At 43.5% G+C, this 18,755-nt stretch overlaps 1 protein-coding gene and 2 non-coding genes across 20 annotated transcripts in view; 2 read left to right on the top strand and 1 right to left on the bottom strand.

The window, feature by feature from the left end:
* The first annotated feature begins 5,122 nt into the window (after positions 1-5,122).
* LOC123573749 (U6 spliceosomal RNA) lies at positions 5,123-5,226 on the top strand. The gene has a single exon (XR_006698485.2). It is a non-coding gene; the product is annotated as a U6 spliceosomal RNA (small nuclear RNA).
* Positions 5,227-6,716: 1,490 nt separating this feature from the next.
* LOC123573725 (U6 spliceosomal RNA) lies at positions 6,717-6,822 on the bottom strand. The gene has a single exon (XR_006698464.1). It is a non-coding gene; the product is annotated as a U6 spliceosomal RNA (small nuclear RNA).
* Positions 6,823-8,453: 1,631 nt separating this feature from the next.
* Positions 8,454-18,755, top strand: part of RUFY3 (RUN and FYVE domain containing 3) — a 103,300-nt gene continuing 92,998 nt past the window's right edge. For 17 of the 18 annotated variants that reach the window (XR_012434890.1, XR_010586861.2, XR_012434884.1 and 14 more), the window contains exon 1: positions 8,461-9,001. Coding sequence is in view for 11 of the 18 variants with exons in the window: in XM_005555118.5 (XP_005555175.3) it covers positions 8,644-9,001 (358 nt within the window). In the remaining 7 variants the exon portion in view is untranslated. Of the gene's footprint in view, positions 9,002-18,755 lie in introns of all 18 variants that reach the window. The other variant, XM_065545109.1, reaches the window with a different exon arrangement.

The following is an 18,755-nucleotide window of genomic DNA, read 5'->3' as shown; positions in this document are numbered from 1 at the left end:
CTCAGAATTTTAGGAGGCCAAGGTGGGCAAATCACTTGAGCACAGGAGTTTGAGACCAGCTTGGGCAACAGGGCGAAACTCTATCTCTACTAAAACTACATAAATTAGCGGGGTATGATGGCGTGCGCCTGTGGTCCCCGCTACTGGTGAGGTTGAGGTGGGAGGATCACTTGAGCCTGGGAGGTCAAGGCTGCAGTGAGCCGTGATTGCGCCACTACACTCCAGCCTGGGGTACAGTGAGGCCGTGTCTCAAAAAAATAAAAAATAGGCCGGGCGCGGTGGCTCAAGCCTGTAATCCCAGCACTTTGGGAGGCTGAGACGGGCGGATCACGAGGTCAGGAGATCAAGACCATCCTGGCTAACACGGTGAAACCCCATCTCTACTAAAAAATACAAAAAAAAAACTAGCCGGGCGAGGTGGCGGGCGCCTGTAGTCCCAGCTACTCGGGAGGCTGAGGCAGGAGAATGGCGTGAACCCGGGAGGCGGAGCTTGCAGTGAGCTGAGATCCGGCCACTGCACTCCAGCCTGGGCGACAGAGCCAGACTCCCTCTCAAAAAAAAAAAATAAATAAATAAAAATAAAAAATAAAAAATAAAGTGAGGGGGGCTGAGAACTACTTAGGAAATAGTACAAGGAATAAATAGTACAAAAAAATAAATCTTTTATGCATTGGAAAAAGAAAAAATGATGCTAACTTTGGGAAGAGGCATAAATTCATTACAATTAAAGCAGTTAACTGCTTAAATAGGATGCTATGGGACCTCAAAAATGGTATGTACCTTTCTACATGGGGAGAGCAGAGAAAATATCACAGGTTTGTTTGAGTAGAGTTTGGGAGAGGTAGAGTAGGTACCACAATATGAATAAGGCCAGACGTGTTAAGCTTAGCCAAAGGCAACAAGGGGTAAGACAAGATAGGAGGATAATATTGGAAAGATAGGAAGGGGTTAGATCATGAAAGACCTTACTAGGTAGTTAATGCACTTGGATTGTATCCCAGACATAAAGAAGTGAACCCAGGTTTTTTTTTGTTTGTTTGTTTTGTTTTTTTTTTTTTTTTTGAGACGGAGTCTAGCTCTGCCACCCAGGCTGGAGTGCAGTGGCCGGATCTCAGCTCACTGCAAGCTTCGCCTCCCGGGTTCACGCCATTCTCCTGCCTCAGCCTCCCGAGTAGCTGGGACTACAGGCGCCCGCCACCTCGCCCGGCTAGTTTTTTGTATTTTTTAGTAGAGACAGGGTTTCACCGTGTCAGCCAGGATGGTCTCAATCTCCTGACCTCGTGATCCGCCCGTCTCGGCCTCCCAAAGTGCTGGGATTACAGGTTTGAGCCACCGCGCCCGGCCGAACCCAGGTTTTTAAGAAATGATGTAACATAATTAGGTGAATGTTCAGAAAAGTAAATTACTCATTCTAACTGCTGTAGAGCAGGGCAACTGGAATAGATTAAAACCAGAGGCAGGAAAACCAGTGAGGAATCCTTTGCAATAATACTGGCAAGAAAAGATGAAGCTTTAAAGCAGAGGATGGGCCAGGCACAGTGACTCACACCTGTAATCCCAGCAAATTGGGAGGCCATGGCAGGTGGATCATTTGAGGTCAGGAGTTCGAGACCAGCCTAACCAATATGGTGAAACCCCGTCTCCACTAAAAATACAAAAACTAGCCAGGCATGGTGGTGCACACCTGTAATCCCAGCTACTCTGGAGGCTGAGGCAGGAGAATCGCTTGTACCTAGGAGGCGGAGGTTGTAGTGAGCCGAAATCGCACTACTGCACTCCAGCCTGGTCAACAAGAGCAAAGCTCTGTCTAAAAAAAAAAAAAAAAGAAGAAGAACCTGAAAGAGCATGAGAATTACTGGATACATTCATAGAAATCTTCAGCAACATTATTATTATTATGATTTTGAGATAAAGTCTCTCTGTTGCCCAGGCTGGAATGCAGTGGCGTGACCTTGGCTCACTGCAACCTTCGCCTCCTGGGTTAAAGTGATTCTCCTGCTTCAGCCTCCCAAGTATCTGGGACTATAGGCACATGCCACCATGCACGGCTAATTTTTTTATTTTTCTTTTTAGTAGAGACGGGGTTTCACCATGTTGGCCAGGCTAGTCTCGAACTCTTGACCTCAGGCAATCTGCCCACCTTGGCTTCCCAAAGTGCTGGGATTACAGGCATGAGCCACCGTGCCCGGTTTTTTTGTTTGTTTGTTTGTTTTTTGAGACAGAGTCTCACTCTGTTGCCCAGGCTGGAGTGCAGTAGCATGATCTTGGCTCACTGCAACCTCTGCCTCCCAGGTTCAAGCAATTCTCCTGCCTCAGCCTCCCGAGTAGCTGGGACTACATGTGCATGCCACATCGCCTGGCTAATTTTTGTATTTTTAGTAGAGACAGGATTTCACCATGTTGGCCAGGCTGGGCTTGAACTCCTGACCTCAAGCAATCCACCCGCCTCAATCCTCCCAAAGTTCTGGGATTACAGGCCTGAGTCACCGCGCCTGGCCAGCAACATTATTACGATAAACACTAGCTGAGTCTGGTGGCTCACACCTGTAATCTCAGCTATGCTGTAGGCTGAAGAGTCCCTGGAGTCTCTTTAGACCTGTGGAAACAATGTATTGTCAGTGATATAGAATTAGGAGAAGTCTTCTTTCTTCAATTCTCTGATCCGTAATACTCAAAATAATTGACCTATAAGTATGATATTATTACAAACTAAATATTTCTATTTATGTCCAAGGACATTATTTTAATTAGAAATCTGATAGTAAGAATAACCTCAAATTTTGGCAAAGGAAATTGTAGTAGGAACTTGACTAGAGTTTCCGTCAATGATTAGGCTATTTGAATTTTGTTCTTGAACACTGTTTTTGAATATCTTCACTAACTCTGGAGGCTGAGGTGGGAGGATTGCTTGAAGCCAGGAGTATAACTGCAGCCTGGACAACAGAGTGAAACCCTCCATCTCTAAAATAATAATAATAAACACTCAAAAAAGACACAAATATGATCAGCTCCTCTTGAACTCTATTTCTCCACAGTATATACAAGGAATACAACTTTGCTGTTAGGTCTTCATAAAAAATATATAATTATGAAACTATGAATCAAAATAACCCCTCAGTGTGTTTTATTTTCTATTTAAAAGCAACACATCCATTACAGACTACTTACAAATACAGAAAAGTAGAAAAATGGAAAAATGTATCCATATGTCTGCACCCAAAGAAAACTATCATGGATTGACCTAAATATATTATTTATTTTTTTCTTCATCCCACTCGAGGTAGATAAATATATTGTTTTTACTTCTTAAGAGTATCTATAATAAATATAGAGAGGAGATATAAATTGACTAGGTATATATGTGTGTGTGTGTGTGTGTGTACATATATATATATATATATATATTTTTTTTTTTTTTGAGATGGAGTCTCGCTCTGTTGCCTAGGCTGGAGTGCAGTGGCACAATCTCAATTCACTGCAACCTCCGCCTCCTGGGTTCAAGTGATTCTCCTGCCTCAGCCTCCTGAGTAGCTGGGATTACAGGCACCCGCCACCATAACAGACTAATTTTTTTGTATTTTTAGTAGAGATGGAGTTGCACCATGTACCCAGGCTGGTCTCGAACTTCTGACTTCAGGTGATCCACCTCAGCCTCCCAAAGTGCTGGGATTACAGGTGTGAGCCACCGCACCTAGCCTTAAATACATATATTTTAAATTTTCATTATTTTATTCCCACACTACAGTGTTGTAACTAGGTGTTTTTATAATGAATGTTTTGAAAAAATAAGTAATTAAGTTACAGTCATCAAAATTTAGTAATTCAGAAGAACAATGGACTCAGAGCTTTCACAATAAGGCATTATATTAATTAGTATCAATACATTTCTACATTTATTAAAATAAGTTTAACACAAAGGCTTAAATTGACTGTTTTCAAATATGACATTTCCCAAGTGCCATACAACGTAAAATAAACAGCTCAAGAAAACCATTATTTTAAAATTATAATAAATCTATATACTATACTGAAAAAGAATATCAACACTTCTCAAGTGGTATCTTCCTTTTTTTTTTTTTTTTTTTCCTTTTTCTTTGAGATGATTTCTCCCTCTGTTGCCCAGGCTGGAGTGCAGTGGTGCGATTTCAGCTCACTGCAACCTCCACCTCCTGGGTTCAAGCAATTTTCCTGCCTCAACCTCCTGAGTAGCTGGGACTACAGGTGCGTGCCAACACACTCGGCTAATTGTTGTATTTTTAGTGGAGATGGGGTTTCACCATGTTGACCAGGCTAGTTTTGAATTCCTGGCCTCAAGTGATCTGTCCACCTTAGCCTCCCAAAGTGCCGGGATTATAGGTGCGAGCCACCACACCTGGCCTGATTCACAGCTCTTAAGAAGCTTATACTGTACTAAAAATATATTCTTGTCCATAACATTGATCTTTAAAAAGTTTTTAAATGTATTTTTAAGTATCCTTAAGATCACCAAAGGATTTTTTTTTCTTTTTTGAGATGGGGTCTCGCACTGTCACCCGAGCTGGAGTGTAGCGGCGCGATCTCAGCTCACTGCAACTTCTGCCTCCCCAGGTTCAAGCGATTCTCCTGCCTCAGTCTTACAGGCGTGAGCCACCGCGCACAGCCTACCAAGGGATTTTTTAAAAACCAAACATGGATAACTAAAAATAAAATGCAGATAAAGTTGAAAAGCACCTCCTGCTTTATTTCACAAGAAAATTAATAGAGCTTGATTCTTAATTATAGTGCTTGGATGTTGTCACTTTAAAACAGTATAGGAAGATGCTCTGTGCATTCTCAAGAAGGAGCAACATGTTTAGGCTTGTTTTTATAATCTTGGCTTCCTTAAATGTGTATAGCAGCTGAATCAGCCCTTTATGTCACTAAAGCTAATGCAAAACTGTGATTATATTATTGATTCAAAAGCTAAAAGCATTAAGAAACTAGGAACTTGGAGTACCATCCACCTTTAAAGAAAAAGTTCATAAATAGCCTTGTCTATCAATTTTAAGAACTCATATTTCAGTTGATTTTCTGTATTAATTTTACTGCCATTTAATTAATTACATAAAACATAAATAGAACTCTTTTTAAAAATAGAGGCACAGTAATCTCTTCAGCAGCACATATACTAAAATTGGAATGATACAGATATTAACATGGTTCCTATACTAGGATGATACACAAATTCGAAAAGTGTTCTATATTTTTACAAAAAACTTTTTAAAAATAGAGGCACAAAAATCCGATGCACTGAATGATTAACAGCATGTCATTGTTTCTGTACCTGTAGGTATCTTGACTAATAAGAAAGGAGAAAGCTGGCAATTCAGACTAGATAATATTTCATATTTTAACTTGGTGACTTCCTTGGTTGATTATTGGCCTTTCTCAAGAATGATCTGTGAGGACTCTGCTCTCATTTCTTCTACCTGCAGTGGTTTTTGTTTTTTTTTTTTTTTTTTTTTTTTTTTTGAGACAGAGTCTCGCTCTGTCGCCCAGGCTGGAGTGCAGTGGCCGGATCTCAGCTCACTGCAAGCTCCGCCTCCCGGGTTCACGCCATTCTCCTGCCTCAGCCTCCCGAGTAGCTGGGACTACAGGTGCCCACCACCGCGCCCGGCTAATTTTTTTTTTGTATTTTTTAGTAGAGACGGGGTTTCACCGTGTTAACCAGGATGGTCTCGATCTCCTGACCTCGTGATCCGCCCATCTCGGCCTCCCAAAGTGCTGGGATTACAGGCTTGAGCCACCGCGCCCGGCCCCTGCAGTGGTTAAGTGTAGATTCTTGTCAAATTCTTTACCAAAACATTGCAAAACATCTCTGTGAAGGAACCTGATGAGAATATAATGTTATTTTGGAATTTCTGCATGTAAAAACAAGATAAAGGATCCAGTTAAGGGTGAATGTTAAAACCATATAATACATCCAATTTTTCAGTTTTTCTTTTTTTTTAAATTATACTTTAAGTTCTGGGATACATGTGCAGAACGTGCAGGTTTGTCACATAGGTATACATGTTCCATGGTGGTTTGCTGCACTCATTAACCCATCAGCTACATTAGGTATTTCTTGTAATGCTTCCCCTCCCCTTACCCCCACCCCCCAACAGGCCCCGGTGTGTGATGTTCCCCTACCTGTGTCCATGTGTTCTCATTGTTCAACTCCCACTTAAGAGTGAGAACATGTGGTGTTTGCTTTTTCTGTTCCTGTGTTAGTTTGCTGAGAATCATGGCTTCCAGCCATCCATGTACCTGCAAAGGACACAAACTCACTCTTTTTTATGGCTGCATAATTCCAAGGTGTATATGTGCCACATTTTCTTTATCCAGTCTATCATTGATGGGCATTTGGATTGGTTCCAAGTCTTTGCTATTGTAAATAGTGCTGCAATAAACATACGTGTGCATGTGTCTTTATAGTAGAATGATTTATAGCCCTTTGGGTATATACCGTTAATGGGACTGCCGGGTCAAATGCTTTCAGTTTTTCTTATGAAGGTATCATACAGTTAGCAATTCCTAAAAGACAAATATGTCTTCCTATTGAGATTCTCACCTGCACCAAGAGTTAAGGCCCAAACCACCTTAAAAATGCTAAAGATATAATGAAAAGGCTTTTTCCCCCAACTCAGTATGTTTTATTATTGTAACTTAAATGCTATTTTGCCAAAATGATAAAATATCCCTAGTAATAATTATTTTTTAATATGGAACGCTTCACAAATTCGCGGGTCATCCTCGTGCAGGGAAATGTTAATCTTTTCTGTATCGTTCCAATTTTAGTTTATGTGCTGCTGAAGTGAGTACTACTACTACTAATAATTATTATTACTTATTTATTTTTGAGATGAAGTTTTTCTCTTATTGCCCAGAGTGCAGTGGCACAATCTGGGCTCACTGCTACCTCCTCCTTCCGGTTTCAAGCGATTCTCCTGCCTCAGCCTCCCAAGTAGCTGGGATTACAGGCGCCCGCCACCACGTCCAGCTAATTTTTTAAATTTTAAGTAAAGACGGTTTTCACCATGTTGGGCTGGCTGGTCTCGAACTGCTGACCTCGTGATCCACCCGCCTCGGCCTCCCAAAGTGCTGGAATTACACCGCGCCCGGCCTTAACAATTATTATTTACCCCAATGTTAAGTTGTATTTTAAAGGCTTTATTTCTATTTCTTATTTAGCCCTCACAGTATCTATGAATAATATAATCATTTTACAGAGCTGGACAAATAACTTATTCAAGTAGGTAGTAGGACTGGGATCAACAGGTCAGGGAAATGCCAGAAACCAAAAAGCTAAGACATTTTCTAAGACTGTTGAAGTTATCCTGTAAACGTTTCCTTTTTAAAAGCTTGGAAAAGACTCAGCGAAAAGTAGTATTGCAAGTCTCATGGTAATTGAGAGTAGTAATTTCAAGAGTGATTTACAGAGAATAACAACAGCAATAAAAATGTTTAATTTTCCTTTCAAAGAAGTACAACTTCCTCTACACAAGGAAGGGCTGAACAGAGAAGAGGAAAAAGCAGGTGGGCAAAATGTTACACAACAGTGATTTTTAATTATGAGTCAACATGGCTTCTATGCCAGCATTAAACACAAGGCTAATCAGCTAGGAATTCAGGATAAAGAACCATGAGAGTAACTGGAAATTGTCTTTATTGCCGAAAGAAATGTTTACTTAAGGGAATTACTGGATCAGTAATCATTGATTCGAATACTCAAAGCAACGGTGGCTAATTACTAGCGAGACACGGGCACTGTGAAAGAGAGAACTGTCGACCTGTAATTGACATTTGTCGTATAAATTCTAAGCTGTTTGATTTAAAATGCACTCATGCGCACCCGCGGCACTAGAAAACCAGTGAGTTAAAGTCAAAGCAAATACAGGATTTCAGTACAGCGCACAAGACGGGAACAAAAGAGGTGGTGAAAGGAAGACACCCACCTTTGGTTTCTCACATAAAGAGCTCATTAATCAAAACAGTGAATCAACGGTTGAAATTCCAGTGTGTGAAAGGCAAATGGTACAGTTTAATACCCGGGGGCACGGAGGTGCTTTTTGAAAATTAGCTTTCGCCTCTTCTTCAACCCAGATCTTTGTGCCTTCGTGTTACCGATAAAGTTGGCGGTTACACGACAAAACGCCGCCAGGTATTTCGCCAGGTCTTCCACCTTTCAACCACCAGACACACCTGACCGCCTCAGAGGGCCCAGCGGGGGCGGGTAAGGACGAAGCCTAGGGCCGGAGGGTCGGGAGGGAGTCAGCCCCGCCGGAGGGAAGCGGAAGGTGAGGAGGGGGAGGAGGAGGACGCTGCCCCCTAGGGGAGCCGAGTCACAGGCTGGGGGCCGGGACGGGAGGGGCTGGAGGAGGCGGCCGGTAGCGAGGCCGCGCCGTCGGGCGGGGCGGTCCCTCCAGCTGGCTCGGACCCTGGCGGGGCGGGCTGTGGGCCGAGCGGAGCCCAGGCGCCAGCCCGTGGCTGAGGAGAAAGGTGGCGGTGGCGGTGGCGGTGGCGGTGGCGGTGGCGGTGGCGGTGGCGCGGACGGGACGGGGCGGCGGCTTCTCGCCCTGACCCTCTGCTCCCCTGCCCAGGCCCGGGCGCGAATCGGAGGCGGCGGCGAAGGAAGGAGTGAGCATGGCTGAGACCCCGCCGCCGCCCACCGCAGGTGCCGAAAGTTGCAGCGAGGAGCCGGCGAGGGGCGGGGAGTGGCGGCCCGAGGAGCTGCGCCGCGCTCCCGCCGGGGGCACGGACCGAGAGGGCGAGGTGGGGCCGCCGCCGGCCTCCCCCGCCGGGCAGTCGGAGCCCGACTCGCCGGTGGCCGCCCCCTTCTTCCTGCTCTACCCCGGCGATGGAGGCGCCGGCTTCGGAGTGCGCCCGCCGCCGCAGCAGCAGCGCTCCTGGAGGACCCCGCCGTCCCCCGGCTCCCCGCTGCCCTTCCTGCTGCTGAGCTACCCGAGCGGCGGCGGCGGCGGCGGCGGCAGCGGCAAGCACCGTGAGTGGCGGAGGGGCATGGGGACGCCCGCGGGGAAGGGGGCATTCGGCTGGGGAGGGCCGTCCCGGCCTCCGCGGAGCTCCGCCTCCGGCAGGGTGACCCGAGCCGGGCGGCCGGGAGGCAGGGGCTCTAGGGGCGGCCCTCGGGAAGCTGTTGTCCCGAGGCGCCCGGTGAGGAGGCAGCGGGACGACCGCGATTCGGCCGCCGGATTCTACCTCCGCGTCTCCCCAGGCCGCGACTCCTGCCTGGCCTGGTCTCTCTCCCCTCTCCGGCTGGGCGCTGGTCTTTGCCGGCCTCCCACGTGCTTGGGCGGGGGCAAGAAGCGGCCCGCCTGCCCCTCTCCACCCGGGGTGCCCTGGCCCTGGCGCTGGCCCTGCCCCGGGTCCCGGGCTGGGAACCTTCCCCGAAGGAGTCGAGGAGGGGGCGGCGCCGGGAGACCCGGTGGTCCCTCTGCCCCTCCTTCTTCGGGCTCCCGGCGCCGTGGCAGCTGAGTAGGTGTGGTTGCTGTGCCGCCGCCGCCAGTGCGGCCTTAGTAATACTAGTAACTAATTTTTTACGAGCGTTCCTTCTGTGCCGGTAAATATGACAGATCCGTCCCCCGGAGTGGAAAGAGGAATCGGAGCGGTGCACGAGAAGACAGGAAGGGAATGTGTGGCTTTGGAAGGATACCTCCCAGGGTTATTTCGGTGATCGGGAAGAGGCCTCCACTTTTAAAGCCCCTGACACATGGCGAGCGCTCTGAATACAACTGACCCACACTCCTTGCTGTATTTTTTTTTATTAGTAAACTGTTTACTGCTACTGGCAAATGAGTAGTCCCTAGAGTAGTCAATGAATATAAGGACTCTTAGAGGAGTGTTAAATCTAATTTTAAAATACAAGCTCTTGCAGTATGAAAATGTGGCTGACGATACAAGACATGCTGTAAATGCCAAATACTTTGCTGTATGAGTTCTGAAAAGGGAGAGAGAAACTTGCCTGAAGTGATGAGGGAAGGATCCTTCTCTCCCACCCTACACCCTATCTTTTTAAAGCACAAGTACAAATCTTTTAGCTGCTCTGCACTGCCAAGAAACCTTGACTCACCTTTTCTGCCCCGATCGGTCCCCTAGGAAAATGAAACACTTATTATTTCCTATGTGCATGTGCTGTGATAATCATGGTTAATAAGTTTGTGTGAGCCAAATTGAAAGCCACTTTTTCAGATGAGGAAGCTCGATTTATCCCAAGTAACAGCTTAAGAGAAGGAATGCAGTTGACCCAGATTCCTTTTCTGCTAAACCCATGCTTTTTAATTTAACAAGAGATCCAAAACTGTGATGGTGGATGACAGGTTAACAGTAAGGGTCCATGGGATTCAGCTGGAGGTTGTCCAGTGTTCACGTCTCCTTATTACTTACTGCGTAATAAGTCAGTGGGCAGACGCTGACCATTGACTGTCTTAGTGTAGCCATCGTTCGTATGTTGGAGTGGTTTACACTAATGTGCAGATGGATTGTCAGCTCATGGCAGAAGTGAGTCTTCCTATACAGAGGAGGCAAAGATAAGGATCTTCTCAAGGAGGCTTTGCTTTTGTTTTCTGAGGAATCCTTCTACTTTGTACTTTAAGCACCGCCTCTTTTTTTGTTTGTACTAAAAATGTTCTCTTTCTGTGTAATCTACATTTTAAGCATGCTACTATAGAAAGAAGACTGTCATTTCTCTGTAACAGTTATGGTACGAAGTTTGATGTAGAAGAACTTTTCAACTATTGAACAGTATCAATTGTGGGAATTACCTGAATTTCAGTTGATTGGACTCCCTCATTGTTAAAGGTTATCTTTATGTTCTTAATTATTGTAGAAAATAACAATATTTTGTTACTATTATCAGTTAATACTGTTGCTTAAGCATGATCAAGATCGGGACCAGAGGACTTAAAGCTAAAGTTTCATGAGCATGATCTCAGTCTCCACCTTATGATACTAGCGAATGTATGGTGTTTTTTTTTTTTGTTTTTGAGACGGAGTCTTGCTCTGTGGCCCAGGAGAAGTGCAGTGGCCAGACCTCGGCTCACTGCAACCTCCTCCTCCCGGATTTAGGCGATTCTTCTGCCTCAGCCTCCTGAGTAGCTGGGATTACAGGCACCCACAACGATGCCCAGCTAATTTTTGTATTTTTAGTAGAGACGAGGTTTCACCGTGTTGGCCAGGCTGTTTTCGAACTCCTGACCTCAAATGATCCACTTGCTTCGGCCTCCCAAAGTGCTGGGATTACAGGGGTGAGCCACCATGCCCAGCCAGTATGGTGTTTTTTGATAGCACGTAAGTTCTAATATTTCCTCATGGTCTTTATTTTTGAAATAGTTTGTTGATGTGTATGTGTTCAGAAAAGTTACTGGGAATGTGTACGTGTCCTACTTCCTCTGCTTTTAAAGATTAGTCACTGAGAACATCTCATATTAGCGAAAAAAAAATCACTGTTACATGTTTTATTTAAATATAAAATTGATTCAAAATAGTTTTTGCTTTGGACTGAGTTTTTGTTTTTACCTGTTATTTTTATATGTACTTCAGACCGTAAGCATACTTACAGAAAGGAACACTCTAGATATGAATAAAAATTTCCTTGTTACCCTGCAAAGTCCATGTAATACTGCTTTCTATAATGTAACTGGATACCAGAACTTTGATTCTCTTGACTACTCATTTAAGAAATTGGAGACCAGGCAAGGTGCTGGTGGCTCACACCTGTATTCCCAGCCCTTTGGGAGATTAAGGCGGAGGATCACTTGAGTCCAGAAGTTCAGGGCTGCAGTAAGCTATGATTGCACCATTGCATTCCTGCCTGAGCAACAGAACGAAACCCTGTTTTTAAAAAAATAAAAATAAAATACATGAAAACTAGAGACCAAACAGTTTTTGTTTTTTATTTTGTGTTTTTGAGACAGTCTCACTCTGTGCTCAGGCTAGAGTGGCTAGAGTGCAGTGGTGCAATCTGGGCTGACTGCCACCTCTTCCTCCCAGGTTCAAGAGATTCTCCTGCCTCAGCCTCCCAAGTAGTTGGGATTACAGGTGCACACCACCACCCCAGCTATTTTTTTTGTATTTTAGTAGAGACCATGTTGGCCAGGCTGCTGTCAAACTCCTAGACTCAAGTGATCCACCTTCCTCGGCCTCACAAGTGATGGGATTACAGGTGTAAGCCACCACACCTGGCCCCAAACAGTTTTTAAAAGACTTCTTAATTACGAGAATGGTACATGGACTCAACCTCAGTGCCTAGTGAATATTACGATAACTGGGGTCTGCCTCTTTAGCAACCCAATTTTTAACTCTCAGTAATGTGTTCACCAAAAGTATATAAAATATAATAGCTTTGAAAGACTGTGTATTAAGATAGTATTATCTTTTTATTTTAGAAATATTGAGTGTACTTAGAGGTTTTAAAAATTAAATTTTACATATGAGTTCAGAAGTTCTGTTTTTAAATAACAGTGCTGAAGAATAGCAAAAATGTGTGCGACTTGAACAGTGGCTCACGCCTGCAATCCCAGCACTTTGGGAGGCCTAGGCGGGAGTATCACTTGAGCCCAGGAGTTGGAGACCAGCCTGTACAACATAAGCAGACTCTGTCTCTACAAAAAAAAAAAAATGTTTTTAATTAAAAATAGCTGGGCATGGTGCCACATGCTTCTGGTGCCAACTACTGAGGAGTCTGAGGTGGGAGGATGGCATGATCCTGGGAAGTTGAGGATGTAATAAGCTATGATCACACCACTGTATTCCAGTCATGGTAATAGAGTAAGACTCTGTATCAAAAAAAAGTTTGTAAATAGAAGGTAGCCTAAACTTTTCAGAGTTTGTCACATGAATTGTTTTGTTGCAAAATCTTGCAGGATATAATATCCATGAAATCAGTATGCTACAATGCAGTGTGAAAGGAGACTTCTGATGTGCCTCGTTGGGGATTATGTCTCTTTCTGAGTCTTTGAGTGCTGGTAATCTGCTAGGTTTTTATACTTCTAACTTTAAATCTCAAAAAACTCTCTACCATGCCTTTTAAAATTTGATTTTATAAAAAGTACAAGTAGTACATGAATCTGTTCTCATTGTTTAAATGTTTCATGGTACAAAAGTACAGTTACAAAGTGAACTTTCCTCTTTGTGGCCCTCCAGCACCCTCCCCCCAGTTCCTTAGTGGAGGATGCCCACTTTTGAGTTTGGGGAGTTTTCATCCAGAACTTTTTCAGGCATTTACAGACATGTATGTTTTTATATTTCATGGTGGCTTTATCCTCTTCGTGTATGTATGACCTTCCATGCCAGTTTCTCAGCAACTACAATACGTCAGGAGGATCTGCTTGCATGCCATCGTGTAATACTTTTAATGCTTTCCTTTTCCGTCCTGCCATTAGAGATCATCTTGCGAACGGACAGGATAGACAAAAGATGGCTTCTCTTTAGTGTTGGATGGAAGAGGCACCCTGCTGTTTGCACAGTTACCAGCTTCTATTTAGTTATTCTTTTCTCCTTCCAACTCCCACAACTACGGCAAACACTGTTCAAGGCAATGCTATGCAAATAGCCCACATCCTTGCCCTTGTCTTTTCTCTCCCAGTTAAGGCAGTGTCCAAAAAAGTGTCCCACTCACCAAGTAGCACCTTTCTGTATTTTTAAGTGCTGGTTTGAGATAGGAGGAAGGCTAGAAGAGGAATAGAAGAAAAAGAATCTTGAAAAGGACTGGCAGCGTTACTATGACTACCCACTTCAAAGTTGAGTATACTTAACAGTGAGTGCCATGATTGAGCCCTGGATAGTGAAGAGAATGAGGTACCTAGAAGCCTTTGTCTCTGACAGATGCACTTGAAAAATCCATTGTGTGGGGAAGGAGGTTCGAAATATACATATAAACCCAGGCATTAGTATTTAAGGGGAGAAAATTTATGCTTGCAGTTTCATTAACATATATACACACACAAGTATACAAATCTGTATATATTATATATATTGCATGCATGCATATATGTATATGTAGATTGTATATGTGTTTGTGTAAAATATATTTTTTTTTAGTTTATCCTCTGTGGCCATTTTTAATAGTACTCTAGAAAACAGTAAAGGCCGGGCATGGTGGCTCACGCCTGTAATCCCATCACTTTGGGAGGCCAAGGCGGGCGGATCACCTGAGGTCAGGAGTTCGAGATCAGCCTGACCAACATGGTGAAACCTCATCTCTACTAAAAATACAAAACTAGGCAGGTGTGTTGCCTCACACCTGTGATCCCAGCTACTCAGGAGGTTGAGGCAGGAGAATCACCTGAACCTGGGAGGCGGAGGTTGCGGTGAGCCGAGGTCGCACCATTGTACTCCAACCTGGGCAACAAGAGCGAAACTCCGTCTCAAAAAAAAATAAAATAAAATAAAAAAGAAGACAATATACCAGGTCAGGAGTTGAACACATGTTTTTTGTTTTGTTTTATTTATTTAAAAAAAAAATTTTACGTAAAGAGATTACACGCCTGTAATCCCAGCACTTCGGGAGGCCAAGACAGGTGGATAACTTAAGGTCAGGAGTTCAAGACCAGCCTGGCCAACATGGTGAAACCCCATCTCTACTAAAAATACAAAAAAAATTAGCCAGGTGTGGTAGTGCACGCCCATAATCCCAGCTACTGGGGAAGCTGAGGCAGGAGAACCACTTGAACCTGGGAGGCAGAGGCTACAGTGAGCCAAGATCCGCCACTGCACTCTAGCCTGGGCCACAGAGCGAGACTCCGTCTCAAAAAAAAGAAAAAAAAAAAAAAAAGTATGTCAAAGAAGAGCCAAAGTGAAAATAAACAATTTTTTTAAAAAAGAAACGTGGTCTCACTGTGTTGCCCAGGCTGGTCTTGGACTCCTGGGCTCAGGCGATCTTCCTGCCTCGGCCTTCCAAAGTGCCGTGATTACAGACATGAACCACCATGCCCGGCCTCAAATACATGTTAACCAGTTCACCTGCTGTATGCTTCTTTAAACTTTGAAAAGGCAGAAGTACTTTATTGTGTTTTGTAAACATAGAGGCATCTGCCCACGCTGGAACATATGAGGGAAATGGTCAAACTTTCAGAACCCCAAAAGATTGGGCATGGTTACCTTCATACTAGTAGTTTTGGAAACAGCAGAGTGATGTGTGACTTTTTAAAACACAGATTTTCGGTATTTTCAATGTAGATCAGTGTCCCCATTTACCTGTCTGTGATTCATAAATCTGTTAGCCCTCTGCTCTTTTCCAACTGTGTTAAGAAAGTGAAGAACCATTTTCTGATCCATTAAGTGCCTTTTGTCAAATAGTAGATAAAAAGCACCCACCCACACACAAACCTCAGAAATGTAGCATCTTTCCAAGGATGTGTAACTGCCAGAGATCTGGAGTTTAGGTGTTCAGTGTTTTGATGCAACTGGCTCCTTCCACACACAGCTGACATGACCTCAGACCTCCTGAGCTACTGAGGGACAGGTAGCTGGGTCATGCCCCCATTTCCTTCCTCATGACTAAACTCTGCATGCCTTCCTGGTTCTGCCTCTGTGAGCAGGGCTGCCTGAACTCTCACAGTTTTTCTTCCCAGCCAATTCTCCCCTTCTCTTCTGCCGCCACCTTTTTGTTGCACCTGTTCTTCTGGCCTGGCATTATCAAAGAGTCAAATCACCCTTTTTATTGACAGAGCAACAATTTCAGAATATTAGATGTAATATTTGAGTCTTTCTTTAGTTGCTCCCCTTCTGACAGTCGTGGACTCATTCTTTGTAGACAGAGTTTTCTTTTCTCTTCTCATCTTAGTTTCATTCTGGACACTAGAGCGTCCTAAAAGGCTGTTCATTATATAACAAATTTTTTTTTGTAGTTCTGAAACCCAAACAATTACCAGTAAAAGATGTGACTGTAAGATGATAATAATACTAGTGGCCACCATTTGTGGGATATTTTTGTGTGCCATGCAGAGCTAGAAACTTCACATGTAATAGTACTTAGCAATTTTTTGAACCGAAGCCAGGGGATGAATTCATATTCCTCAGTAACCTTCAAAGCGCATGTTCTTAATCACTGTATGTTCCCTCACCACCAGGGTCTTAAAGAAGCTGGTTTGAGGGGAGAGCAGTAAAGGTTGCTGGGTAGGAGGGATAGCAGAGGAAAGGTGGCAAAGAAAGCAACTTTGGGGAATAAAACGCAATTATTGGCCTCAAAACATACTCACCTGACTATATTCTGTCTGTATCTTTTCCCTTTTTAAAAAAATTTTTCATAGAAATCTACATGTTAAAGAGGTAGGATTTTATCAAGAAGCTAAGAGAACATATTTTTCTAGTATGGGCTATAGATAGTAAAAAGTATGTAGATAGATGTATGATGATGGAAATGTAGCAGAATAAACTGGATGAAATAATTTTTTTGTTGGCAATATTTTTCAAAATTCCTTAAATAATTAAAAGAACTAACTAAAAAATGGGCTGCCCCTTTATCATTGCACAATAGGCAACCTGTAGGCAACATAAATAAAAGTAGAATCCCATTTTTAATGAATTTTACAGGCCATCACACCTATTACATCTCTACCCAAGCCTTACTAATATTGTAACACACTCCCTACTGTGTGAAGTGGCTCAGGTTATGAGCTGTAAAATTTGTTGTGGGAAGTCAGTAGCACACCGTAAGCATTAAAAAATTGGTTTGAAGTTGTGTGAGAGGAAATTTTGTTTAGTTTTGCTTTTTTGAGACGGAGTTTCGCTTTTGTTGCCCAGTCTGGAGTGCGACGGGGCAATGTTGCCTCACAGCAACCTCCGCTTCCCAGGTTTAGCCGATTCTCCTGCCTCAGTCTCCTGAGTAGCAGGGACTGACTACAGGCATGCACCACCACACCCACCTCATTTTTGTATTTTAGTAGAGATGGGGTTTTGCCATGTTGGCCAGGCCGGTCTTGAATTCCTGACCTCAAGGGATCCGCCCGCCCCAACCTCCCAAAGTGTTGGGATTACAGGTGTGAGCCACCATGCCCGGCCAGGAAATGTTTTTAGAGTTACAAAGCAGTGGTGGTACTTGAGAAGGTCAGTGGCAATATGGCCTTGCCCCCTACTGTATTTGAATAATTGTGAAAAGGTTCATAGTGCCCCTAAAACTTCTCAGGGCTGCTGGCCAAGGTGGTGTTCCTCTCTTTGCAGAGCCTTTTTTATCTGACATGCTCCCTACCAAGCGGACAAGACACTCAGCTATGTCACGGGGAGTGGTGGGGCGGAGGTGGGAAAGTTTGGAAGACAGGTGTGGGAACCTTGTGATGTGTAGGAAAGGAGAGTCTGGCAGGTCAAGACAGCAAAAAGCAGGTAGAAAGCTAAAGTTGTTGCAGCATGTCACCTTTGAGAGTGTGATTCTTCTAACTGCAGAATCTGTTTAGGGACTCTCCACAGGCATTTATCTACTTCTGCTGTCTTTTTCATGAACTTAGAAGATCTGATCACTTGAAGTGAATGCTTGGTAAAATTCTGACCTATCTCTCTTCCTTCCTCAAAATCTGAGAGACCACTGTAACCCTCTGCTCACGTCTCCTTTTTACTTTCCTCTGCCTCTGTCCCATAAACATTTATCCTTACTGATTTTCATTTTATGTGTTGATAGGGTCTTTCCAGAACTCTCAAAGCAGAAGCACTTATTATAGTGCAGTTACGGTGACATTTACTTACTGTTTACTTTGTGCCAAGTGCCATGCTAAGCGTTTAACTCCGAAATAGTTAATATTATTATCCACATTTTGTCAGTGTAGAAGTGGGTACAGAGAAGTAATTTGCCAAGGTTACTCAGCAGCTAAGTGGTAGACCTAGGATTCACTGTGAGCATGCTGACTCCAGAGTCCACATGCTCTGTCACACTCCTTAATTGCCTCCCATAACTGGAATCAGGTTGTAGATTGGAGGCACCTCTTCAGGCAACAGCCCTCTAGTTCCATATGCTACTCACTGATGCCCTGTTTACTAAAAATGAGTAAATTAATGAAACTCAAGAGTCACCAATCTGATAGAAAAAATAGTTGTATATGTAAAATATGCTGAATAGGTCAATTTATGACAGACATTAGGACTTTCCTGAACACCTAAAATTGTCAGTTTCTTGTCAATTGCCTTGTTATTTCTTCTGTATCCCTAGCATGTGGGAGATGCCCTGTACATGTTGAATGAATGAATCTGTTATGTACACATGAATGAAGCCAGTGTTAGAATGACCTGTTTGTTGGGGCATAAATATAGTTTGATTTTATAGAATTTGGGGGTTTTCACAATTGAAGTAAAACATGAGGGTGGAAAAATGCCATTGCAAGGCTATATACATATCTATACCAGCAAGTGTCTATTGAGAGTCCAGTATTTGGTAGGTACTATTTTGAGTAGATATGTAAGAAGTGTGCAAAATGCGTATTTCATTGGTGGAGCTTCAGGTCTTTGTGGAACTAGTTATTTAGTTTCATTTTACAACTGAGTAAATTAGGGCAAGAGGAGGATAAATTTCCCAAGGTCACCTACTAAGTTTTTGATAGCTTTACATCTGTAAATTATTACCTACAGCCACTGAACCATGAAATCAGTTTTACTTTTCAGGGTAGAGGTTATTCTTAATCTTATGCTGGTTAATTTTAACAAGTGAAAAGATGATGCATTTTAATACTCCTGGTGGTGTTTGTTTCTAACAAAGTAATGATAGCTCAACTTTTCAGGTATATCATTTTATAGTTATTGTCAACCTTGGTTAATAT

Source organism: Macaca fascicularis, chromosome 5 (assembly GCF_037993035.2).
Source record: "Macaca fascicularis isolate 582-1 chromosome 5, T2T-MFA8v1.1".
In the NCBI taxonomy this organism is placed as follows: domain Eukaryota; kingdom Metazoa; phylum Chordata; class Mammalia; order Primates; family Cercopithecidae; genus Macaca; species Macaca fascicularis.
The sequence above is the reverse complement of the archived record's forward strand: the minus strand, read 5'-3'. Positions and strand labels throughout refer to the sequence as shown.